This window comes from Malaclemys terrapin, chromosome 8 (genome assembly GCF_027887155.1).
Source record: "Malaclemys terrapin pileata isolate rMalTer1 chromosome 8, rMalTer1.hap1, whole genome shotgun sequence".
Classification (NCBI taxonomy): domain Eukaryota; kingdom Metazoa; phylum Chordata; order Testudines; family Emydidae; genus Malaclemys; species Malaclemys terrapin.
Genome location: NC_071512.1, coordinates 475,847 through 502,020, shown reverse-complemented (window position 1 = coordinate 502,020; position 26,174 = coordinate 475,847). Strand labels below are relative to the sequence as shown.

At 47.9% G+C, this 26,174-nt stretch overlaps 1 protein-coding gene across 3 annotated transcripts; it reads right to left on the bottom strand.

Moving 5' to 3' along the window:
- Positions 1-1,517: 1,517 nt before the first annotated feature.
- Positions 1,518-26,106, bottom strand: BRD8 (bromodomain containing 8). Of its 3 annotated transcripts, XM_054038672.1 has the most exons (22): positions 25,997-26,106; positions 25,727-25,823; positions 24,444-24,513; positions 23,814-23,863; positions 22,268-22,390; positions 22,036-22,116; positions 21,473-21,537; positions 20,548-20,684; positions 19,980-20,195; positions 18,030-18,174; positions 16,626-16,835; positions 15,874-16,154; positions 14,020-14,472; positions 13,546-13,639; positions 13,304-13,341; positions 12,717-12,931; positions 12,231-12,323; positions 11,885-11,953; positions 5,822-5,999; positions 5,332-5,436; positions 4,394-4,438; positions 1,518-1,957 (listed from the first exon to the last, which is right to left on the bottom strand). In XM_054038672.1, exons 1-22 carry the CDS (start codon positions 26,013-26,015, stop codon positions 1,898-1,900), a joined length of 2,844 nt encoding a protein of 947 aa, XP_053894647.1. In that variant the 5' UTR covers positions 26,016-26,106; the 3' UTR covers positions 1,518-1,897. The 3 variants fall into 3 exon arrangements, with proteins under 3 accessions (XP_053894647.1, XP_053894648.1, XP_053894649.1); XM_054038673.1 differs by lacking the exon at positions 16,626-16,835; XM_054038674.1 differs by lacking the exon at positions 19,980-20,195.
- Between the last annotated feature and the right edge of the window lie 68 nt (positions 26,107-26,174).

Below are 26,174 nucleotides of genomic sequence, written 5' to 3'. Positions count from 1 at the left end.
AAATTGGGGACCACGCTGGAAGGTAGTCACTCTGCAAAGGACAAGCAACTGAACATGAGCTTCCACTGCACCGCTGTGGCAAAAAGGGCTAATGCGATCCCTGATGTATCAACAGGGGAGCAGTAGTTGAGAGATCTTGCCTCTGTGTATGGCTTTGGCACCCATACTGGAATACTGTGCCAATTCTGGTGCCCATCTCTGCAAAAAGGATGTTGAAAAAAAATGTCGAGGATGCACAAGAGAGCTACGAAAGTTATTTCAGGACTGGAAAAATGCCTGAGCTCTTTGCGTCTCACTGTAAATCTGTCTAGTTTATCAAAAAGATTGAGAAGTGACAATTACAGTCTATAAAGTACCTTCAAAGGGAGAAAATACATGATTCTAAAAGACTCTCTAATTTAGCAGAGATGGGCATAAAAAGAACCAGTAGTTGGAAACCGAAGCCAGACAAATTCAGATTAGATAAATTTTAACAGTGAGGTTGATTAATGATTAGAACAAACTACCAACAGCAGTTGTAGATCTGCCCTCTCTTCATGTCTTCAAATTAAGATTGGATGCCTTTCTGGAAGTTATGCTTTAGTGAAACAAATTATTTGATTCAATATAGGGGTAACCAGTGAAATATAGGTGGCCAGACTAGATGATCTAGTGGCCTCTTCTGGCTTTAAATTCTTGACACTTAGGGCTGGTCTACACTACCGGGGTGGGGGGAGAGGGGAGGAGGGAGGGGAAAATCAATTTAAGTTATGCAACTTCAGCTATGTGAATAACGTAGCTGAAGTCGACATACTTAGATCTACTTACCGTGGGGTGTGTTGACAGGAGACGCTCTCCTGTTGAGTCCCCTTGCACTTCTCGTTCAGGTGGATTACCAGAGTTGATGCTAGAATGATCGGCGGTCGATTTATTGTGTCTACCTATACTAGACATAATAATCGATCCCTACTGGATTGATCGCTGCCCATCAGCCGGTAGTGTAGACAAGCCCTCTGGCTCCTGCATCCCTGGGTGAGAGGACTAAATGCAGTGCACGCTACAGGGTGGGTAAGTGCGTAAAGTAGCCCATTCCCCTACCTACTGCAAACGGAGGAAGCAGCAAGTACAGTCCAAAAGAAAACCTGCAGAAGTTACGGCCTATGGGGGTCACATGAGGAATGTACATTTACAATGTTTAAGTCTCAAATTAGACTTTAAATTCTGAGGTTCTGACAATTTCTTGCAGATTAAAGAGCCTCTGGTCCTCTTCATAAGAGCAAGGTCATATCCTGATGCACTTGTCCAAATTTCCTCTCCTCCCTATGGTGCAACATTTCGGGCATTAGATGCTGTTCTCCAATCCAGAGGTGGCCACATTTCAGCCGCTGGTGCTATATGCAAATAACTGGAAAGTACTTCAGGGTCCATGAATACGAGAAGTGCTGTGCACGTGATTCTAAATCAGTTTGATTTCCTTCAGCAGAGGTCAGTGATGCACACAGACATGAGTCAATACAAATACATTACACACACAAACCCTGGATTCTCATCCATACTTTATTATACACATTTACACTTCACTAATAAAAATCTGTACACTTCACATTACAGTATGTCCTAGCCACCAGCTAGCTAGCTAACACTAGGACACAGACGTGGCCGGAGACTGCTGCCCTAGAACAGGCAGTGGGGGCTGCTCTTCCTTTCCAGAGAAGTTTCTTCAGCTTACACTTATCAGAGAGGACATTGTTTTCCATGTAGATGAGCCAGGACAGTGGAACAGGCCTCAGCAAGAATCCTGCCTGCATTCAGCTCTTCCCCTGTTCTGTGAGATGGGCAGGCATGGTGCTCCCGGCAGGCATGGTGCTCCCGCCTTGGCTCAGGATGCCAGGTGGTGTCTTGCCTCCTGCCTACATCCTCATTTCTTCATCTTCATGTCAGCCTCAATGGCACAGCGACGCCCTCTGGTTCCCCCATCCTAATCAAGATGCAAACAAAAGGAAAAAGGTCCAGTATTAGCAAGGATGGAAAAAGCTTCCTTCTCTACTCAAGGAACTGGGAAACTCCACAGATGGAAGACACAGCTCTCTGCTTACAGAAAGCTAGGGGAGGGAAAGTACACTGCTGTCTGCTGTAAGATAGGCAGGGGAGACTTCCCTGAAGACCTTCCTACAAGAGTCAATGTGGGTCTAAATATACGAAGTCCCACTGGGGACTCAGAATCCCAATGCATCTATGGTCTACTGAAAGCAGGAAGAGAAGTTCGGCTGCGTCTCACCTGGAGAAGGGCTTTTTGGGGCCAATACAGTGCTGCTTTTTATTATGTGAAACATTCCAGATGATCTGTTCAAGTGGCGAGAGGGGACTGCGGGCTAACATACCTGACCAGCTGCTCATCCCTACAGGAAGTGTTCCTCCAGCAGGGTGACCCTGGCTCTAGCTCCCTAGCTTCTCCGCACAGCTACTCTCCATGAATGCAGGGCAACTGGAGGGCTTCTTCTCATCGGATCCCCCTCTCTCTGGCTGACATGCTGCCTCTGCTGAAATGCTTCTCTATCTAACAGATGTGTGAGAAAACAAACCCTCAAAACTTTTGTTCCCAGCTCAAGGGCTTGAGCTCCCAGGAAAGGAAGTGCTTTTCCAGGCTCTCCCAGATAACCAGAGTGGCACAGCAGAGGTGCCTACAGAGGACTGTGGTTGCTTCCTGATCCATGCAACAAACAGAAAGATCAGACCAGATCCCCCCCGTCCTGTAGGCTGCTCACAGTGCACACTGTCCTGGACGGGAGGAGTGGGGCTCCTATATGTGCATGAACAGGTGTGAAGTGTATAAGAATCTGCAGTGCTGCATTTGACCCATTGTAATAATTGGGGTCTAGCAGGCCCATCCCAATGGGGAGCTCAACTGGGGAAGATTGCATAAACTTTATTAAATGTTCCAGTCACCCATAAAAAGTGTGTATAGGAAAAGATACGAAAGTCTAAACAAAAAGGCCTACTGTATTAACATCACGTTTGGTAAACAAGAGTTTGGGACTGGAAATCAATGGACCAAAACCGATGTGTGGGAAATTAGGCCTAAGTGGTGTAAAAGACCACAGGGGACCAGCTATTCCGCCCATCACTCCCTCTTGGGTCCTTAAAAAAAGACCAACAACGGGAAGAATCAAGCTGGCTGGCTGCCGCCGCCACCACCACCGTCTCCTGGAACCCTGGGATCCACTGTTACGCCTGTGTCATCTTGATCCTGAGGGGTGTTCTGATCAGACCTGGCCAGGGAGAGCGACCCAGATGACACTGTGACCTCCACCAGCTCCAGCTAAATCCTAAACCCCACCTGCTATGGGAGACTTTGGTTCCTTTTGTCAATTCTCCTCAGGTGTCCTTATCCTTCCCCACCTCATTTCTTCTCTTTCCTGTCCATTTCCTTTAGTCTTCTGTTTAATAGACTGGCTTCGCCGGCCAAGAGTGCATGTTTTGTAACACTGTGATCAAAGGTAGCTAAAAGCAATGCCCTAAAGAGCCCAGAGGTACAAGTTTGCCAGGTTTTGGAATGGGTGATAAGACCACATGCAGGGCCTGTGTTTCTCTAGCAGTAAGGCTGCAAGTCAGTCAGCACCAGAAGCTGCATTTCCAGAGAGGTTGGTTCACATAACTATCTCAGAGCTATTCGAACCAGTGTCTCCATGCACCCCGGTGTCTCGGAGTATCTGACCCTCTTCTGAATTTGCTGTTCTTTTCTCTCTGTCTTGTTCTAAAGGAAGCAGGATCGGACTTTAACAAGAACTCCAGCCCATCTCAACTAATTTTCTCTTCCCCCCAAAAAGGACAATTATTACCATTCTTTAATACCAGATAAAAGACTGGCAGTTTTCCTTAAACTCTACTGCTAAAGGGAAAGGGAATATTGTTAAACTGACATCCCTACCTAATACTTGACATGTTTTTCCTTCTTTATTGCATCTTTAATAAAAATGTTAAAAAGATTTTTAATGAACTAAGGTGGCCACGGTCGTACACCCCAAGCCTTGTTTAACTGTTTAATATCATATTATGACAGGGTCTCTAACACCTTTGACTCTCTAGGCCCATGTATTCCATAGAAATCAGCACAACAGATCTGTCTTCACATTTACGTGGGGAGAAACTAGGACAACAATTATGGGAGAAAAGGGAAGGAGATGACAGTGCTGCAACCCCGCAAACCAGAAGGAAAGGCAAAAAGCACCTCCCAACCCTGAGGACAATGGGATTGAGAAGTCTCTTATTTGATGACCCTAGATGTACATCCACTAGTTTAACACATTGCTACAATCCCCCAGATTCTGTGACAGTGCCACAATCCCCCAGACAAGGAGCCAGCAGTACCTTCCAACTCACAGTTACCTACCGCAGTCAGTCACTCAATACTTACAAAGAGAGAGAGAAGGAAGGCAGGAGAGCCCATGGGGACGCTGTCCTGTCAAAAGGCCAAAGAGATTTACTGATCAGATTGTACAGATATGAACATGAACATTCTCCAGAAGCCATGCAACCTGCATACTCATAAAGGCAGAGAAGCAGGCAACCCCAAGTTCCCCTCCCACAAGGTATCACACACAAATAACTAGGGGAAAAGGAAGGACCAGCAAGTGAGGATTCTGTGACAGCAAGAACGCTAGGACAGGCGTTTCCCTTCACTCCACCATGTCGTTTCCAATCAAGGTCTGCTGTGTCCCAACACCATTTCGGTGCTCTGTGCACTCAGCCTCTATTTCCCAGAGCAGCTATGTAGCTCCCAGATGACAGGATACATCAGTTGCTACCATTTGAGATGATTTAATCAAGCCTGGATGCCTAACTAAGATACACATTACTTCAGCCACAAGTTAAGCTTGATGCAAGAATCCCTGGGTGAAGTTCTCTGGCCTGCATCACACACGAGATCAGACTAGATCACAGTCTCTTCTGGCCCTAAAATCTGCAAACCAGACCATCCAAGGAAGGGACACTGGAGTGATTCTCCACCCCAATCTCCCTGCCAGGCAGGGACTCCTCCAAAAAACCCCTGCTTCTTTAAGGTTCTGATTATTACTTTAATACATACATAGGACAGAACTATCACAACTGCTGGGGTGATTCACAGAAGTTGTGTCTGTGGTAACCTACAGCTGCCACTTCTAAACTCTAACTGAAGGTCACATTTCCAGAGAGGTTTGTTCACATAAGGATCTCAGAGTTAGTCTAACCCCAAGTGCATTCATGCACCCAGTGCCTGTGATTAGGTGACCCTCTTCTGCAGCTCTGTAGGATCCTCCTGAAGGAATCACTCTCACACAAAAGCATGAGTCCCAGCCTCCTTTTCCCCCTCACCTTCTCTGAAGCATCTTGTTTCCGAGTGGAATCTCGCCCACGCAGGCTCTTTGCACTGATCCCGGACTCTGATGTCTGCATGATCAGCTGTGTGGCCAGAAATTGCTGCATGAAACCACACATTCAGTTATTACGGTATCAAGTGAAACAAGCTCAGTTAGTGGCATTACTCCCACAAACCATAAGGTTGAGAATGACCAGTTTGGAGGTGGCTTGAATTTCTAGTTTGCTTCTCAGCATAAGCTCCCCCACTTGCCCCAAAGACCCACAAATAATTCTGAGGGAGAGTAAAAAAGCCATACAAACTCATCAATTTAACTTTGATTCTTATCAGCTGGGACTTGCCAACCCAGTGGGAAATTCTAGATGGCACAAAAAAGCAGCAGGCACTCAGAGCTGAGTAGCCTCTTCCTACAGATCTGCTCAGTACTTCCCATACCAACCAGTGGATGAGTTCTGTCCAACACTGCGCCTCAGCTCAAGCCTTTACCTGGATTTGCTCTAAGACGTCTCGCTGCATCTCCACAGCCATGTGGTATACGTCATGGTCAGAGCTGTTGTACATGACTGCATTCTGGAACATCAGCATGATGTCACGCTGGAACTCAGCTGTGGTTCGGATCAGCCCATTCTCAATATTTTTCTTAATGGTAGATAAATCCATTGGCCTGTGAATGAAATGCAGTTAGAAGCAGCAGTAAGAGAAACTAACATTGTTTATCCTTTACAACTCTTCTCTTCCAGACAAGCTTGGTCTAGATAATTAGTCCTGCCACGAGTGCAGGGAACTGGAATAGGTGACCTCTCAGGGTCCCTTCCAGTTTTATGATTCTATGTCAGGAATCCAATCACTCCAGCTAACCTGTCTAGCACCATCATGGTCAGGCCTTCTCTGATGTCAATGGTTCTAGACGCAAGACACGAAATGAGATGAGATGTCTTCTGAATGAGTTTGAAGAGCGCGTTAATCCATAGCAACGCTGGAGCTGGACTGTGGGGTGTTCAACAGAGGTGTTTGCTTCTGGCATTAGTGAAAGGGGAGGAGGGGAGCTAGTGCAGAGCCCACATATGGTGCAGGAGACACTGCTTGAGCTGGCAGGTGGTTCTAGTAATATATTTGAAGAGACAGTTGTCCGGCAGTATGTAGATGACAGTAGATCAACTCTTTAAAGGAGCTAGGTTTCCTGCAGAGAGAGTTCAGTCTGCCCCTCCACTAACTATTGGGTTCATTCAGATTAAGTCATATCACCGGACAGGAAGTGGGAGTGTGCCAATAAAATCTGCAGATGACACAGCGTTAGGAAATTTTGCCAATACGGAGGACTGGAATATCATATCATACAAGAAGATTCAGATGACCTTGAAAACTGGAGCACTACAAATGGAATGAAATTTAATAGTGCAAAGTCAGGCACTTAGGGACTAACAACAAGAATTTTTGCTATAAGCTGGTAATTTATCAGTTTGAAGCAACATAGGAGGAAAAAGTCCTGGGTGTGTGGGTTGATCACAGGATGACCACGAGCCACCAATGTGATGCGGCCGTGAAAAAGGTTAATGCAAATCCAGGCGGATCCTTCAGATGAATTATTTCTAAATAGAGACTGGGAAGCATTACCATTGTACAAGGCACTGGTAAGACTAGCCCGGAATACTGTGTGCCATTCTGGTGTCCCATTTTCAAGAAAGATGAACTCCTGACTGGAATAGGTGAAGAGAAGAGCTACTAGGATGATCAGAGGAATGTAGAACTTGCCTTACAAGAGGAAACTTGAGGAGCTTGGCTTGTTAAGTCTAACAAAACAAAGGCTGAGGGGAGATATAATTGCCAACCATAAATATATCACAGGGATAAATATGCGAGGAGAAGGGCTAGTGTTGGCACGAGAACTAATGGATATAAAAAGGCTATCAACAAGATTAGGCTTGAAATTGGAGGAAGGTTTCTAACCATCAGAGAAGTGAAATTCTGGAACAGCCTTTCAAGAAGAGCAGTGGGCACAAAAAACCTAACTTGTTTCAAGACTGAGCTTGATAAGTTTATGGAGGGGATTGTGGCACTACGCTCCATATTCTTCATAGAGATATGCTTATGATATGAATATGGCATAACTAAGATATGTTTTATGCAAGATGGGTCATGTGCTGGAGGAACCAACTAGGGGCAGAGCTCTTCTTGACCTGCTGCTTACAAACCGGGAAGAATTAGTAGGGGAAGCAAAAGTGGATGGGAACCTGGGAGGCAGTGACCATGAGATAGTCGAGTTCAGAATCCTGACACAAGGAAGAAAGGAGAGCAGCAGAATACGGACCCTGGACTTCAGAAAAGCAGACTGACTCCCTCAGGGAACTGATGGGCAGGATCCTCTGGGAGAATAAAATGAGGAGGAAAGGAGGCCAGAAGAGTTGGCTGCATTTTAAAGAATCCTAATTGAGGTTGCAGGAACAAACCATCCCGATGTGTAGAAAGAATAGTAAATATGGCAGGCGACCAGCTTGGCTTAACAGTGAAATCCTTGCTGATCTTAAACATAAAAAAGAAGCTTACAAGAAGTGGAAGATTGGACAAATGACAGGGAGGAGTATAAAAATATTGCTCAGGCATGCAGGAGTGAAATCAGGAAGGCCAAATCACACTTGGGAGTTGCAGCTAGCAAGAGATGTTAAGAGTAACAAGAAGGGTTTCTTCAGGTATGTTAGCAACAAGAAGAAAGTCAAGGAAAGTGTGGGCCCCTTACTGACTGAGGGAAGCAACCTAGTGACAGAGGATGTGGAAAAAGCTAATGTACTCAATGCTTTTTTTGCCTCTGTCTTTACGAACAAGGTCAGCTCCCAGACTGCTGCACTGGGCAGCACAGTATGGGGAGGAGGTGACCAGCCCTCTGGGGAGAAAAGTGGTTCAGGACTATTTAGAAAAGCTGGATGAGTACAAGTCCATGGGGCCGGATGCACTGCATCCGAGGGTGCTAAAGGAGTTGGCGGATGTGATTGCAGAGCCATTGGCCATTATCTTTGAAAACTAATGGCGATCCAGGGAGGTCCAGGATGACTGGAAAAAGGCTAATGTAGTGCCCATCTTTAAAAAAGGGAAGAAAGAGGATCCGGGGAACTACAGGCCAGTCAGCCTCACCTCAGTCCCTGGAAAAATCATGGAGCAGGTCCTCAAGGAATCAATTCTGAAGTACTTAGAGGAGAGGAAGGTGATCAGGAACAGTCAGCATGGATTCACCAAGAGCAAGTCATGCCTGACTACCCTAATTGCCTTCTATGACGAGATAACTGGCTCTGTGAATGAGGGGAAAGCAGTGGATGTGTTATTCCTTGACTTTAGCAAAGCTTTTGATACGGTCTCCTTTAACTTGCTGGCAAGAATACTGTGGAAGTATGGACTATAAGGTGGATAGAAAGCTGGCTAGATCATCGGGCTCAACGGGTAGTGATCAATGGCTCCATGTCTAGTTGGCACACGGTATCAAGCGGAGTCCCCCAAGGGTCGGTCCTGGGGCAAGTTTTGTTCATTATCTTCATTAATGATCTGGAGGATGGCGTGAACTGCACCCTCAGCAAGTTTGCAGATGACACTAAACTAGGAGGCGTGGTAGATACACTAGAGGGTAGGGATCGGATACAGAGGGACCTAGACAAATTAGAGGATTGGGCCAAAAGAAATCTGATGAGGTTCAACAAGGACAAGTGCAGAGTCCTGCACTTAGGACGGAAGAATCCCATGCACTGCTATAGACTAGGGACCGAGTGGCTAGGCAGCAGTTCTGCAGAAAACGACCTAAGGGTTACAGTGGACGAGAAGCTGGATATGAGTCAACAGTGTGCCCCCTTGTTGCCAAGAAGGCTAATGGCATTTTGGGCTGTATAAGCAGGGGCATTGCCAGCATATCGAGGGACGTGATCATTCCCCTTTATTCGACATTGGTGAGGCCTCATCTGGAGTACTGTGTCCAGTTTTGGGCCCCACACTACAAGAAGGATGTGGAAAAATTGGAAAGAATCCAGCGGAGAGCAACAAAAATGATTAGGGGGCTGGAGCACATGACTTATGAGGAGAGGCTGAGGGAACGGGGATTGTTTAGTCTGCAGAAGAGAAGAATGAGGGGGGATTTGATAGCTGCTTTCAACTACCTGCAAGGGGGTTCCAAAGAGGATGATCTAGACTGTTCTTAGTGGTAGCAGATGACAGAACAAGGAGTAATGGTCTCAAGTTGCAGTGTGGGAGGTCTAGGTTGGATATTAGGAAAAACTTTCACTAGGAGGGTGGTGAAGCACTGGAATGGGTTACCTAGGGAGGTGGTGGAATCTCCTTCCTTAGAGATTTTTAAGGTCAGGCTTGACAAAGCCCTGGCTGGGATGATTTAGTTGGGGATTGGTCCTGCTTTGAGCAGGGGGTTGGACTAGATGACCTCCTGAGGTCCTTTCCAACCCTGATATTCTATGATTCTATGTGAGGTATCATTGGAAAGGTTAGGATGTACTGAATACGATTATCCTATTATATGCATGTATCATTTTTGTATCTGAAGTTAGAAATATTAACTATGTATCAATTACAAAAAAGTGTTTGCATCTGGGGAACGCCCACCAGACAGAATGCAATCAGTCTGGCTGGTTAGTCAATGGGCCATTAGGGAGGACAATAGGACTTTGAAGATGCTAATCTCCCACCTTTCTGAGAAGCTTTTTGGGATGCTGCTTTAACACTGCAGGGTCATGTGATCATGTCATCTGATACTGGACCCCATCTTGGCCTGCTAGTATTTTTCCACGAAAGGGATGGATACCAAACTGGGGAACAATGGATTCCTGCCATATGTAAATCCTATTTAAGGAGGGACATGAGTTAATCATGGCTACTTCTTCACTGAATCCCCACTTAGGACGACTGTTGAGAAGATCTAAGAAACAAGGACGGGGGGGGTGAGGGGAGAGAGGGAGCTGAGCCTGGGCTGGGAGAAGGTGTCCAGCCTGTGAAAGAAATGCCTAAAACATTTAGGGTGAAAAATTACTACTTGTAACCAGTTTGGTTTGGTGTATTGAGCTTTGTTTGCATGTTTGTTTGCTCAGTAATCTGCCTTGATCAGTTTGCTATCCCTTATAATCACTTAGATTTTTTTTTTTATCCTTTGTAGTTAATAAACTTGTTTTTGTTTTCTTTAAACCAGTTTGTGCAATTCATAATGGGGGCGGGGGAGGGGGAAAGCTGTGCATATCTTCTTCACATTGAGGGAGGAGGCGATTTTCAGGAGCTTGCGCTGTACAGATTTCCGTGCAGCACAAGACAATACGATTTTGGGTTTACACTCCAGAGGGGGAGTGCACTTGAGTGCTGGGCAATTCCCACACAGAGCTGACTTCAGTGACTTTGTCTTTCTGCAGCTGGGCGTGTCCCTACCAGTGTGTGTGTGCTGGAGAAGGCTTAGGACAGGGTGAGGGAGCCCAGGCTGCTGGAACAGGTAGGCTCAGTGGTAACCCTGTATATCAAGTGGCACCGGGGGTTGGGTGGGGGAGAGAAAAACCCATCACGGGGATGGTATGAGGAGGTGGCCTATAATGGCATATGGCTCATCCAAAACTGCTAACTGCAAGTATCTCTAGTGGCTGGAGACAGCATACTAGAGGGGGAGGGCTGTCAATTACTACAAAGAATTCTTTCCTAGGTGTCTGGCTGGTGGGTCTTGCCACATGTTCAGGGTCTAACTGATGGCCATATTTGGGGTAGGAAGGAATTTTTCCCCAGGTCAGATTAGCCAAGCTCCTGAGCAGTTGTCACCGCCCTCTGCAGGGTTGGGCATAGGTCAGTTGCAGGTTTGAACCAGAGTAAATGGTGGATTCTCTGTAACTTGAGGACTCAAATAGCTCAGCCAGAATTTATGGGCCCATGTCAGGAGTGGGTAGATGAGCTTCTGTGGCCTCCGTTGTGCAGGCAAGACTAGATGATGATGAAGATGATGATGAAGATAGATTCATATATTTTAAAGCCAGAAGGGACTAAAGGCCTAGTCTACACTGGGTGGGGGGAAGAAATCGATCTAAGTTACGCAACTTCAGCTACGTGAATAACGTAGCTGAAGTCGACGTACTTAGATTGACTTACCGTGGTGTCTTCACCGCAGTGAATCGACTGCGGCCGCTCCCCCGTCGACTCCGCCTGTGCCTCTCGCGGCGGTGGCGTACAGGAGTCGACGGGAGAGCACTTGGGGATCGATTTATCATGTCTAGACTAGACGCGATAAATCGACCCCAGCTGGATCGATCGCTGCCCACCGATCCAGCAGGTAGTGTAGACATACCCTAAGTTGGGACAGGAAGGCAGTAGCCATTTAGTGTACCACTGACACACTGTTCTGAACACCCCATCCAGTCTGAGACCATAGACACTTCTGTAAATGAACATATACCTGTACTGGGGAAGCCCTTTTCTCACGGACTGACAATGGAAATGAGCTTCTTTTCCCACCTTGCAATCTTAGTACTCCCCTAACAGACTCCAGTACAGACACGTCAGACAGAATCTAATGGCAGACGACAGCTGGGCACTTACCTCTGCACGATACTGTGGTAGCCTGGTGCTATATCATCGGTCACAGGTTGTAGGAAGACATTGGCATATCTGCAGGGAAAAGGAGGCAACTGTGAGCAGCCAGTCTCCTCACTGGTAACAGAGTGAACACCTGGTCAGAGGCTGGAGCATGCTCTGCACGGACAGAACCACTAAGCACTTGTTTCACACACACATGCACTTCTGGTCAACGGGGAGTGGAGAGTCCCTCACCCAAGCACTAGTGGAGACCAGCCTGGGGCACAGGAGAACAGATAATGCCCCTCTTCAGCTTGCTGGGCACAAGCCACCTCTTCTTGCCAGTCCACATGGGATCAAGTTCACTTACCTGTGATTAGCTGCTGCTCTCCAAACTAGCATAATAGCTTTTTTCCAGATCTTCTGGGCTTGAATTGCTTCCTGGTCCTCACTGCAAACAGAGCTAAGGAGATAAGGATGCCTGTCAGAGTGGGCTGCACTGAAGCCCCTAGCCAAATGCACAGGGTCAGTGCCCAGTGCAAGACTTCCTTCAACAAGCTCCAATGCTGCCTTGCAGCAGCAGCCTAAGTTCAGTCAGCCCTGGATCTACGCACATTGCTCTGTGCAAGCCAGAGGAAAGGAAGCCGAACCGGTCTCCTGGGAGCTGGCTCGATGGAGTTGTCTACACAATGCTCCTGGGAGTAAGGAGACCACAGGAGCCAGAGAGCTCAGCAGCCAATCTCCACCACAGGCCCATTTAGCCAGCAACACATAGAAATGAGACAATCCCATACTCTTTCCTCAGTGTGGACCGAGATTTGCATTGTGGGTGGCTGAAGGTTTCACTGATACTCACAACTGCGAGGAGGCAGGGCTGCTGGGGATGGAATCAGCTAGAGTGTGAGACTGCAAAGGTGCATTATGGATACTGAAGCCATCATCACTCTCACTCACGGGGGGCTCATTATCCATTTCCGATAGGTACCCCTCACCCTGGTCTTCCTCCTTGGGTTCCTCCAGACTGGCAGCCTCACTGGCACCATCCTCATCATCATCTTCACCCTGAGCATCCTGAGATATAGGATCAAATTCCATCAATTTACCTAATCAAAATGCAGCTATCAGTAACCATGCCTGCATCACAGCCTCCAAAAATGACTGTTTCAGTAAGCAGAGTGGAGCCCTTTATCACAGCTGCTAGCCAGTTCTAAGGGCATTTGAACAAACACTTAAATCCCTGCCACAAAGCATTACAAGGGCCTGGCGTGAGTTCCTCTAAGCTATAGATATCAGATGCAGATACATACTGGCGCCCCCTCCTACTCAGCACAAGGGTGGGCCACTGGCTTTCCTATCCACTGTGTGGGAGCTGAGAAGCAGCAGCAACATAATGGCATCAAACTCATTTTAACCACTGGACTCAAGAAGTTCAAGGCCAATTACCTTCCCAAAGACAGTGCGGGTCTCTTCCTTCATTGACTCTGGGAGGAAAAGACAAAGAGCAAAATTTTCATTCCTAAGAGCAGTTTTTAGAACATCCCCTCCTGCACCAATACCCTCCCCTTCCAAATGAATTATTCCCTATTTCTGCATAGATTATCTTCACCCCCATGCTGAACCAGACCACTAAAGTCCATTCAGCTAGTAAGCTGCAGGTAAAATATATCCTAGCCCAGTTAAGTTACCTGACAGCTCAAATTTGTGCTGAGCATCAGCCTGTGAGGAGTCGTCACTTGCATTTAGGACATTTGGAGGGGATGAATCATCATCAGGTGGCGTCTGGAGGGAACAGAAATGCACAAATTTAAGTGTTTGTGTCAGCTTCCTTCAGAGCATGGTGTATAGGTGAGTATCTCACTACCCCAAACCCAATCCCAGAGAGCAGGTTTTCACAGAATGCCATGACAACAGCAATTCTGCACACGGACTGGCAGCAGACAGCAAAGAACTATCTATTATACGTCGAGGGCTTCAAAGATCTAGCACAGCAATAGTCATAACCCACAAGGAAAGAGTCACTGCTCTGCTCCAAGCGTACTCACTGAAGAGACATCTCCAAACCCAGGGGTCCATCCCTTCTCTGAACTGCTTTTCCTTGCCTGCCAACTGTTACCTGCTTTCAACCACACCAGTCCAAGACAGCCTCCCCACCTACATACCTCTATCTTCACCGTACTGTGTGTTGCTGCTTCTCCCTTGGCTGATTCTGTCTCCGTTTCAGAGTTCTCTCTCACGATAGCAGCCGCTTTCTGCTGCTCCTCCGTCTCTCGACTCCTGAGCTCGGGTGTTTCTGCTATTTGCACGGCTCCTACCGTGGCTTCCTCAGAGTCCAATTCATTCTGCTCCAGCTCTGCAGATTCTGTCTTTATTTCCGAGCCCAGCTCCCCAATACTTATTAGGTCTTGGATTTCCTTTGCCTCTGGTTCATCGCAGTCTCGCCTCTCCTGCTTCACAGTCACTGCCACATGGGGGATCTGTGCCTGTTTCTCATGGTCCTGCTGAATCGGATGCTCCCATGGGCCAGTCAAGGCCTGGGGGTCATCAGTCTCTTCACAGAAAGACAAAGCAGCTTCAACTGCTGCTACATCCAGGACTTCAGGATGGTCATCTACCTTTACCAAAACAAAGACATAGCAGCACAAGCAAAGGTCAGCAAGGAGAGCAGAGCCCCCTTCCCACCCCAAATACATCTCTACCCAACAGGCCAGGGCCAGTGTCCCAGCGCTGAGAAAGCTGCAATGGCTGCACCACTTTAATTCCTAAACAATAAACCAACATGCATGAGCGGCGGGTACCATAGGCAGGGGTAGGCTATGCCTCCCCAAACAGCCTAACGTGGCCCCACCCACGCTCTGCCCGGAGGCCAGTCCCCTTCCTGCGGTTCCCAATGCTCTGCCCTGGTTGGCCCAGGCTGGCTGGCCGGCCTCCCGCAGGGACTCAGGGTGGCTGGGGCCGCGCTTGGCCCAGCGCTCTGGGGCTGGGGCCTTGCCCCTGGCCGCCCAGCGCTGGGGGCCACGTGGGGGTGCTCTTGGCTCCTGCAGGGGAAGGGGGGCAGAAGGGGGAGGGGCTAGCCTCCCCCCAATGGCTGGGTCACCAGCCGCCCATGCTAACATGGCTTCCCAAAACCACATGAGCTGGCTGTTAAAACGGGGGTAATTAAGGAGCTGGGAAGAGCCATTATGGAGATTTCAGAGTAGCAGCTGTGTTAGTATGTATCAGCAAAAAGAACAGGAGTACTTAGAGACTAACACATTTATTTGAGCATAAGCTTTCATGGGCTACAGCCCACTTCTTTGGCTGCATAGAGTGGAACATATATTGAGGATATACATATATATATATATATATATATATATATATACACACACACACATATATACGTACACACACACACACAGATAGCATGAAAAGGTGCGAGTTGTCTTACCAATTCTCCATTATGGAGAAGAAATTAAACAGGTCCTTACACCCATGGAGGGGCCATATATATTCTGTCTTCAGATGGGTTGTTCCCACTTTGGACCAAGTGCATCACAGATTGCTAGCAAGGATTAAAGGTTCCCTACTAACCACTCAGTACCGGGTTCCTCGGTCTTGTCAAGTACTGAATGATATGGAGAAATAGGACTCACCTGTCTGTACTTGAGGCCTAGGAGACTCCTTGGCAGAGCTTGGGGCCTTCATTTTCAGAAACATGGGGCTTCTGGAATACACAGTGCTAGTAGCACTCATCTGTTAGCCTGTCTGGGATCTGTCCCCCATTCAATGTTGGTGCCAGCTGAAACCCAAGGGTTTCCTGAGTGGAACACCACACAGCTGTTGCCAGCGTACTAGGGGATTGCCAGGGGACTGGAATGTAATAACTTGGACAGAGGGAGAAAACAGGCAGGTGAAGATTGTCCAATGAGCAAGAAATACTTCCTAATCCTGCATCCGTGTAACAACTGGGAGATAAATACATCCAGGCCCTGGAGAGAAATGCAGTTGGCTTCCCAGCCTGCTTTGACATTTACCTTGTCCTCAATGATGGCTATAATATCTCCAACAGTTTCAAAGTCCAGCTCTTCCCCAGTATAGGAGACTGCAATGTCCATCTTCTCAGCCAGATCCAGATCTTCTTTCCCATCCATGCTGTGATCTTTGGAAGGCCCAGCAGCACTGCCAGTACCAGTACCCAGACACTCTTTCTTGATGGAATCAATGATCATGGAGATTTCACTGCTGTCCATAGACACCGTCACTGTGTGGGGATCAGACACTGCCTCCATGGAAACACAAGTGTCTGACTGGCTCACTGGATAAGGATAAGAGTGACAACTCAGAGACCAATCAGGTGAAAGCCTACCAGCATCAGTGACCATTAAGGTGGAAAAGATCATCAGCCTCTCTCAAACCCACCCACAGCAGTTTGGCCAAAAAGGACAGACACACACAGGGCAATTTGCTTGCTACCCAATAAGGGATGCAAACCAGGAACCTAGCTCTTGCATCATGATCCAGCACACTATGCCAGCAGCCAGCCCACCCAGCATATTCCCTTGTAAACCCCATCCGTCACCCCATCCAGCACCTCTCCTCAGGAACCCCAGCTCAGTCACCCATCTAGGAGTCAGCTTTAAATGCCCATGCTCCCTCACCCCCTTCTGGGAACCAGCTTCTGAGGTGAGGTAGAAGCCCCAGCTCACATCTTCCTATCTGTAGAGCCTGAGGGAAGCGCTGCTTTCAAGCACTAAGCCACCCATGAGTGCGTAGTTCAGGAACGCACCTGTCACTACGCTCTCTGGAGTTGCAGCGGGTGGCACAACGGATGGTGCTGACAGCGTGGGCATCATGACAATGGTTGCCTGGGACACAGACTCTACAGGGGGTGGCAGGAGTTTAGCTGGAGGTTCGCTGGCAACAGCGGAGAAGGAAGCAAGAGGTGTGGTGAACTGTGCAGGACCAGCTTCTAGAAGCCGAGAAAGAGTAGGAGCACCTAACAGAGTACAGAGGGAAAAAGCACATGAGCAAGAAGCAACAGCCATTGAGCTCTCCAATGCAATCACCAGACTCGACTGGCTGACTGCTCCCTCCTGAGGCCAAGGTACTGTAAATGACCTATGAACTGAGAGCGCCATGCTGGTAGTCTGTGTCAGAAATGTACGGCTCTCTAAGGTATGCAGTCTGAGCCAGAACCATGCACAGACTATGGGAACACCATGTGTTTAGTGTAAAGACTGTAGAGGCTACACCACACATGCAAAAGATGTTAAGGGCCCTCTTTAAAAAACTTGCAGCAAACAGAGAACCACACAGTGTGAACTAGGAAGAATGCAGTTCCTAGTGACCAGAGCGGGGGAAGAATAAAAGAGGGAGATTCTCTTTGCAGGGTATCCCTGACGGCTGCCTCCAGGTTCAAGGGCTGCTATGCATCTTAAGTCCTACTTCCAGCACGGATTTACTGAACCACTTCAGCTCCAATAGCAGGATTCAGAAGATCAGACATTCAGAAAGCAGAATGAGAACATTCAAATTGGATAGGATAAAACATGTATAAAAGGCATAAATGCTCCTGCTTCAGAAAGCAGGAGCAAACCAGTAACTGGCAGAGGGCAGGAGGAAAGCTTCCCACGGACAGGTTGCTCTGTAACTGTTCACTGCAGATATTCTTGCACCTTTTTGGTCTACCTGCTCACCCGGCCCTCAGCACCGTAATATCCAAGTGCCTCACCAGAATTAGTGTTTTTTTCCCCACATCACAATACCTTGGAACTGAGGCAAAGGGCAGATTAAATGACTTGCCCAAGTTTACAAGAAGTCCGTAGCTGAACCAGGTACTGATCCAGGTTTCCTATCTACTAGACCATCCTCCCTATCCTGGAGCTTCTGGTGTTGGCCATTGTTCGAGACAAGAGAACAGACTATACGGACAATGATCTGATCCACCCTGGCAATTCCTATCAGCCCATGTTTTTGCAGCTCTTTCTCTGCCAGGATTAGAGTCATTTTAAAGAAAGCAAAGAAGTGTCAATGGATCTCTTAATGGAATGTCATGAGCAGACAGCCTGGCTGTCTTTGGTCCCATTCTGAAAAGAGCTTATTATAGAACAGTCTATGAAACTATATTTTGCAGACAAAAGCCTCAGATGCCCCAGAAGAGAGAACTCTGAAGAGAGTCTGCGTGGGTTACCTGAAGCAGCAGGTGATGCAGGGACAGTACCAGATGCCAACTGCATTTCCCCACCATGCAGCACTGGAAGGACCCCTCCTACCTCCAGGAGGACTCCTGAGCTATTCATGTGACCAGAAGCCACTGCCATCTCGCTTTCACCAACCTGCCAAAGGAGGACACAGATGAAGCTCCTGGGCTGGAGACATGTTCACATCACTGATTCTCCCCTAGATATGCACCCCGTTAATATATCCATCAATCTGTGAATCAGAGCCTCTTCTACACATTTCAACCCAGTCCAGCCCCTGACTGAGGTGTATCATGCTTTCACACAAACATGGCTGGTTCAAATATTTGATTACAATCATCTGAAACCGATGCCATGTGGCTGTTGCCTGGGAAGTCAGACAGAGTGCATGATTTGCTCTGCTCTAGTCCCTCTACCCAAGGATCCCAAATTGCTTTACAAGTGTCAGTGTATTTAGTCTCACAACCCCTTAAGTGGCAGGGAAATAGCCTCTCTTTGCATGTGGGGAAACTGAGGCACTGAGAGGGGAAGTAACTTGCTCGAGGTTACACGATGAGCCAATGACAGAGCTGAGAAGAAATGCCAAATGGCATTGTTAATGCAAGAAACCCCCTGTAATACTTAAACTGCCACACGCCTAACTCTGTTTTCCCCATACCTTAAGTTGGCATACTGCTGCTTGAGAACTCCAGAGAACAGCACGGAATAGTTACCCAAGCCAACTGCATTTCTGCAAGTGGAGAGGGCTGGTAGTGAGGCAGCAGCAACACCTGCCTCTCTGATAGAGAAAGGGGTAAGACAACCTCAAAGCCTCTCACTTCTTTGTAAGCCAAACTTCTCCCCACCTGTCAGAAGTCCTCAGCCTCACTGGCCCCCATCTCCATGAAGGACAGTTTTTAGAAGTTTCCCATATTAACACCTATTTTGCTCCACCAGGGTTAACATTAGGAACCACAGCGCAGATAGGCTAATGGCTGCTGACTCCACATTTTCAGAACAGATCTAAGAGACAAGTTACTGAGGAGTGTCAACAACTGGTTGTCCCTCTAACACTAGGGCTCCCAACATCACTAACACCAGTAAGGTTGAACTGGTGTTAGCAACAGGGTGATTTTAACAACTATCTAGGCTATGGACATGAGCCATTGAGGGATAAGTCCAGGACAGAACAAGCCAGTGTGAATCCTAGTCTCTCAATTTTTAAATGCATAAAGGGCATTTATTTGACCTCTCTACTTATAAGTTAACCTGATTTTGTTGAAAATTAAAATTCAACTTTGGGCTGAGATGCAGACAAGCAAGATCACCCCAAAGGGAAACAGATACAAGGCTGTAAAAATCAAACCTCCAAGTAGACTAACCAGGGATTCTGCTCTGCTCTCCGTTCCGAGTGCAGTGTCACTCAATGGCACAGTCTGCTACTCCAACTCTTCAGGTCCCAAAGGGGATAATTAACTTTCAGAGGGCTTGTCTTCACTACCAGGGTAAGTTAGCCTAAGTTACACTACTCCAGCTACGTGAATAATATAGCTGAAGTCGAAGTAGCTTAGGTCGACTTACTGTAGTGTCTACACTACGCTGCATCACTTATCTCGGAGAGGTGGAGTATCCGGGTTGACCAGAGCGCGCTCTGCCATTGATTTAGTGGGTCTTCACTAGACCCACTAAATCGACAACCGCTGCATCGATTGCAGCAGCTGGTAGTGAAGACAAGCCCAGAGTTACCTAACCTCTTCAGTCCTGAATTCACAGTACCACAAAGAAAGAGTTCCACCTTTGTGGCTCACAGGGTTTAATTACAGCTTAAGAATTCTCCCTGTGCTGGAATCTTGCAAGATCCGGATGGTTTTTGAAGCCCTTTACAGCTCCCCTATTCAGTACGAGAGTCTGAAGCATAAATTCATCAGTATGCTTGTATATGCGAGCAGAGCGCTCCATACCAGCCTGGGGCTTGTGGGAAGGAGGCTGCCCTTCTTCAGTAGCTCCGAGAGCAGAGGGGAAGGAGGCGGAGTTGCTTTCTGTCCTAGCATCTTTTTCTGGGGTGACTCATCAGTGACTAGGGTTATGGGGGCATCCAGGGGAGCTGAACCTGGAGGGGTGTCAGGGATCCCAATGAAGGAGGCAACTGGGGTGCTGGGCAATGTCCCTGGAGTTACCTGAGAAAGAGAAAAACCACACTGTTCAAAGCCACACCTTCACCATACTGACTAGACCCATTTATTCCTTCCCCCAAGGCCACTGACCCAGCACACCCCAGGGACCTGCTCCATTCATTCACTGCACCCGCTCCAGGCATGTGCCTTCACCTTTTCACTCCCTGCCTTTGCCCCAGATACCTGCTCCACTACCTCATCACAGAAACTGAAGGGAATTTGTATCCTGGATGTACACAGGCCATACTACAGCACTAAGATAGGGAAAGCACCAGCAAGGCAAGGGGCCCTCCCGAGCTGCACAGAGCCCCCCAGTCCCTGCTCCTTTCTCTCTTACCATTGGAAGCATCCTTACCCCTGGGCTGGTCTCCTCCACATTTTGCTGAGACAAGTCCCCCAGAGCATAGTCCCTTCCAGGGGAGGTTGAACCTGCAGGAGAGCGGACCATCACACCGGTCAACCTTCGAGGGGGGTTCTTAACTGCCTGACGAGCTGGAAGAGAATGGAAAGGAAGTGAGACCCCCAAAGCGCCAGCTGGGAAACTTCTTTGGAATCAGTTCTGCTTCTGGCCTAGCAGACACCACCAAATTAACCACTTCAGTTACAGTGACTGCCACAGAATCATCTAATTCAACTCCTGCACCACGGCAAGGCTGACCATCCCTAATGAATGGCTGATGGATCCCTGCTTTGAACCTGTCCAGTGGCAGGGTCTGCACAAGCTCCCCTAGCATTGGTTCCATGGCTGAACTGTCTCGAAAGCTACTAAGTTGTTCTGAATATTTAACCCACCTTTCTGCTGCTGCACCTTCAGGCATGAACGCAAGTTTTATCTTCCAGGACTACTGAGAGTCTCTTATTCCTAGTCTATTTCTAATATTCATTATCAGGCCATTCTCCTGCTTTCCCTCAGGTGCCTTTTCTGCAAAGGAGTGCATCCAGGTCTCCCCCTTGCCTAATGGGGCATTTTTACTCTATGGGTTCCTCCTTGAACTCTCCTAGTTTTGCCTTTTTACAAGATGCTGTTGAAAATTGTGTGTAACCCTCTCCCTCCTAACCCTGAGCCAAGGAGAGCAGAGTACCCAGGTCCTTCCTACCTGGATCTCTGCAGGTTCCTTCCTTTCTCAGGGCTCCAGCCTTAAATTCAGCCCAGATTTTTTTTTTTTTAAATAAGCAAGAGTTTGTGTGTGTGTGTGTGTGTGTGTGTGTGTGTGTGTGTGTGTGTGTGTGTGTGGGTGGAGAGGGGTGGTGGTGGGGAAACAAACATAGTCCTATCTCACCCTGATAAGCAGCATCTGTAGCCTTCCTCTTCATCTCCGCCTCCTCCTCTTCCATTTTTTTCTTCCTGAACAAAGTAAACAAAGTACTTGGTGGCACAATGCCCCTGGAACCCAAAAGCCACCTGGTGCCTCCCCCGGGGCCATCAGGTCACAGACACCTGACTCATAGCCTTCATATGTCAATGAGACATCCCTGCTAGCTAAGGCCCAATTGCCCTGAGCAAATGGGTAGTCAGGTTCCAGTCAGGGAATGAGACATTCCAGGGAATCTCACTCTCAGCTCTACACCCAAGATGATGCCAACAGGACACTGCAAGCCTGCACCAGGCTCCTTATGCCAATGCTGGAGAGCACCAAGAGACACTTCATAATGGGTGGCGCTCCCATTCCAAATGTAACCCTTAAAAGCCAGAGCATCTGTCCAGCTTAGCTGTTCCTCCCAAGCCTCGGAGTGCAATGATTGAGAGACACACAGAGAGAAGGGGGAATATCCCCCAGCCCAAGGGCTCTGAGAAGTACAATCTCAGGGGGAATTGGAACAGGGAAATAATAAGATAACCCACACCACAATGTCATTGCACAGCTCCTCCAGTCTGCTATCCATGTGCCCAGCCTGGATCAGCTCTGCATCCTTCTTCAGCTGCCTGCAAACAGACACAGCACCACCTCAGCTCCACACCAAGCCTGCAATATACACCCTTTCGTTCCCTCTACTTTTCCCTGCTGCACTCTCGCGCGCTCAGGGCAGCTTTGCTGACCACAGCCTTCAGTCAGACCAGAGCCTCTAATATGTACCTATACTTCTCCTGTGTCTCCTTGATCACTTTCTTCAACTCCTCAACTCGTTCTGCTGTCAGTTTCCGCACGATGACATCTTCCACAGTTTCCACAACCTCCCCTTTCTCACCACGTTTTCTCCTACAGAACAAGGACAGGAAAATGATATAATCACCAACCACAGGAACACCCCATCCTCCTATAAACACCATCTGCTGCCCACACAGCCCCACCAGTCCAGCCATGCCCCAACAGCTTCTTCCTTACCAACTAACCTAGTCCCCAGCTCACCTCTTCCCCTTTTTCTTTTCCCAGAAAAAATACTGGAACTCACACTGCTCAAACACCCTCCTTCTGACCTAGCCAGGTCTCCTGTCTCTGACAGTGGCTAGCACCAAATGCTTCAGAAGGTGCAGAAAACCCCATCACGGGGCAAGTTTATTCTTATCGTCAAACAAAAAGTGGATGACCCATACCTCGAAGCAGGAGGGTTTGCCTTCCTGTCAAATTTTTACCCTAGTTAATATAACTTCAGATAAGATTCTTCCTATCCACAAATGCTCAATCCTTCTCTTGAATTCTACTCTTTGATTCAGTAACCTGTGTGATGAGTTCCACATGCTAATTATGCATAGCATGAAAAAAAATTACTACTATGAAATGTTTTCCCTCTAATTTCATTGGGTGTCAAGGGCCAGCATAAGCGCCCTAGCTCAGAACTTGGGCCTAGGACAAGCACAGACTGAAACATTTCAGCCTGAACTGTTGCAGTGTTACTATAGAGAGAAAGAACAGGAGACTCAGTTGCTCCTCCCTGCACAATCCCAAAATGCTATGGGTATATAAAGAGCAGCATATAATGAGGAGTGAAAAAAGCTTGAACTTGCTGGATAACATGCACTGACTTTTATACTCCCAGATTCCTTTCTTATTCTGAGCTGTAGTTTTATGCATAAAGCTTTTGGATTATAAGGTGCAATGCATGTGATCAAGGCTTTTTTGTATTAAAAAACAAAACTATTTTGGTGCACCACCAGTGCCATATATTTTATGAAATACATCCTTGTTTAAATATTACTATTTAATATTGCTGTCTTACTGGAGTGACATTATGTTACATCATCTTTCTAACTGGGGACCGCAACTACCCTAAAATACTACTTTGGGGAGCTCTGCTGGGAATTGTGGGCAAGATAATTCAGGAGCCCTACAATGCACTATATTATAAAGGTTGCAGGGAGTGATGTATAGGAATGAACGGAACCATTTCAGGAATAAATGTTACAGTAACCAGTTACAGAAACTTTTAGATCTGAAAGGGTCTAGTCCTCTAACGTAGGAAACTGGATGAACAGAAAGAGCATTCTAGGTGAACATTCCTATGCTTACTTCCCAGCTGCTCCTCCCTTGGCAGCAGTCACCCTCCCTGCCCAGATATCACATCCAGATTTCCCTGTCCCTGCCTGCTCTTCCTTTAACAGTTCTGGCAAATGCACTGCCAGATAAACTGTTGAGCCCTCCAAGAGCTGTTGCAGAAACCACATGCCTCATCCTTTGCACTCACTTTGGGGTCTCTGTGGTCTCCAGAAGCTCCGAATACTGAGATGCACAGTGCTAGGGAAAAAACAGAGGGAGTTAGAGCACACACAGAACAGTCATCACATGCAACTCTATCAGCAAAGCTCATGTGGGCACTGGGCTCCACTCTTCAAAGATCTATCACCAATTGAGTGTGTTTGCAGAGGTATGGATGGGGACACAACTGCACACACTGGAGTCACATTTATGACTGCAAGTGGGTTCATTGTACCAGGGTTTATTTCCACTCCACTCTCTGCTGTCCATACTGATCTTCAGAGAAAAGAAAAGCAGATTCCCCAGCCTAATAACGTATGCATCTAAGAAGGGAAATACTACAGTTACGAGCAGCAGCTGCAGGATGTTCTCAGAGTTGGTGCAGCCAAGAATATCTCAAGGTAGTGGGCTGGCTAGAATTGTACCAAGACCAGTTCTTCATAGGTCATAATTGGGACTAGAAAAATGACAATATTAAAAAAGTGACTCCCCTTCTCCTCCAGATAAACGCCTCCTCCCCGATATCTCAAGTTACTGATCTTCAAGCAGCCATACCACCAGAAGCCTGTCTTAGCAAGAGTTGTAGCCCCTTTCCAAAACTCAAAAGCCAGCATCTTACCTTCTGAGAGAACCAGTCAGGTGGGCGGCCTGGCTCTGCAAAGGGTTTGATAGCTCTGCTGACTGATACCCTGCAAGAAAGAGCAGGTAAATGACTGGAAACTTGCCTTCCTGTCCTCACCAACACATGGGGGAAGGGTGCTAGCCTGTCTCACTGCTCGCTTGGACATAGAACTTTCCTAGCTACTTAAGAGTATAAGCTCTTTGGGAAAGGTACTGTGTTTGTACAAGACCTAGCAATCGCTAACACAAACAAGTTTGTTTATATTTACAGGAGATAATGCTGCCCGCTTCTTATTTAGACATGGACACACGTCCCCTGGAATGGTGGTTCAAGCATGAAGGGACAAATGAATCTTTAGCACATCTGGCACGTAAATATCTTGCAACGCCAGTTACAACAGTGCCTTGAGAACACCTGTTCTCATTTTCAGGTGACACTGTAAACAAGAAGTGGACAGCATTATCTCCTACAAATGTAAACAAACTTGTTTGTCTGAGCAATTGGCTGAACAAGAAATAGGACTGAGTGGACTTGCAGGCTTAAAATTTTACATTGTTTTATTTTTGAATGCAGGTTTTTTTGTACATGAACTTACAAATGTAGAATTAACTTCCATGATAAAGAGATTGCACTACAGTACTTGTATTGGGTGAATTGAAAAATACTATTTCTTTTATTTTTTATAGTGCAAATACTTGTCATGAAAAATAAATAGAAAGTGAGCACTGTACACTTCGTATTGTGTGGTAATTGAAATCAATATATTTGACAAATAAACATCCAAAATATTTAAGTAAATGGCATTCTATTATTGTTTAATAATGAGGTTAATCACATGGTTAATTTTTTAAATCTCTTGACATCCCTAGTTATAAGTCTGGAAAGAAACAGTTGAGTGATCCAGCCAATTGCCATTATGGACAGCCGTTCAATGCCCAGGCCGCTACTCCGCTCTCACTCCTTCCCGGACACAGCCAGCGGCTCAGTCGCTGCTGGTCCTTACGCCTGTAGGGAAGATTTCCAGGAGCCACGCTCGGTGCTCGCTCACAGCAGGAGATCTGGCCGGAGCAGGTTGTTTCTATGAACAGCAATCGCTCAAGTGACCCGCTGGGCTCTCCTAACGGAGCCCTGGGCCATGTGGATCGGTGCTCTGGTCGGTGCGAACTCTACCAACCCCGCCGCGGGTCGGGTTCCGGAGCGAGCGGGGCTGCGGCCCGCCAGGCCCGGCGTGCGGGGGGGGGCAGCCCCCGGGAGGCGGGGTTTAGCGACTCGCCACTTACCAGTTCTGGTCCCCGCTCCGCATGACGGAGGAGGCGAGGCAGAGCTTCTCCCGGATGGACCATGGCTCCGTGGGGCCGGCGCCCAGCAGCTTGTGCTCTGCCGGGCAGAGGGGAAAGGCTCAGGGTCCAGGGGGACAGGGGGGCCCCCAGAGGAACTCCCCTCCCCCCTCCAGAGCCCCGCCCCATTCCACCCGCACCCAGGCCCCGCCTGCCCCGCGCGGAGAACCCGCCCCCCCAGGCGGCACCTCCCCCCGCGCGCCCCTCACTCACTCCCTGTCCCGGCCGCCATTTTCCCCGCTAGACCCCCGACCAGAAGGGGCCTGGGGGTGGAGTCAAGCGCAAAGCTCGCCGGGAAACACTCGCTCCCCAGCCTCCGGGCCCCCGTGGGTGGCTGGGAAATAAACGCGCTCCCCTCGCCCCGCCCCCAGCCTCGCTCTGACTCCCTCAG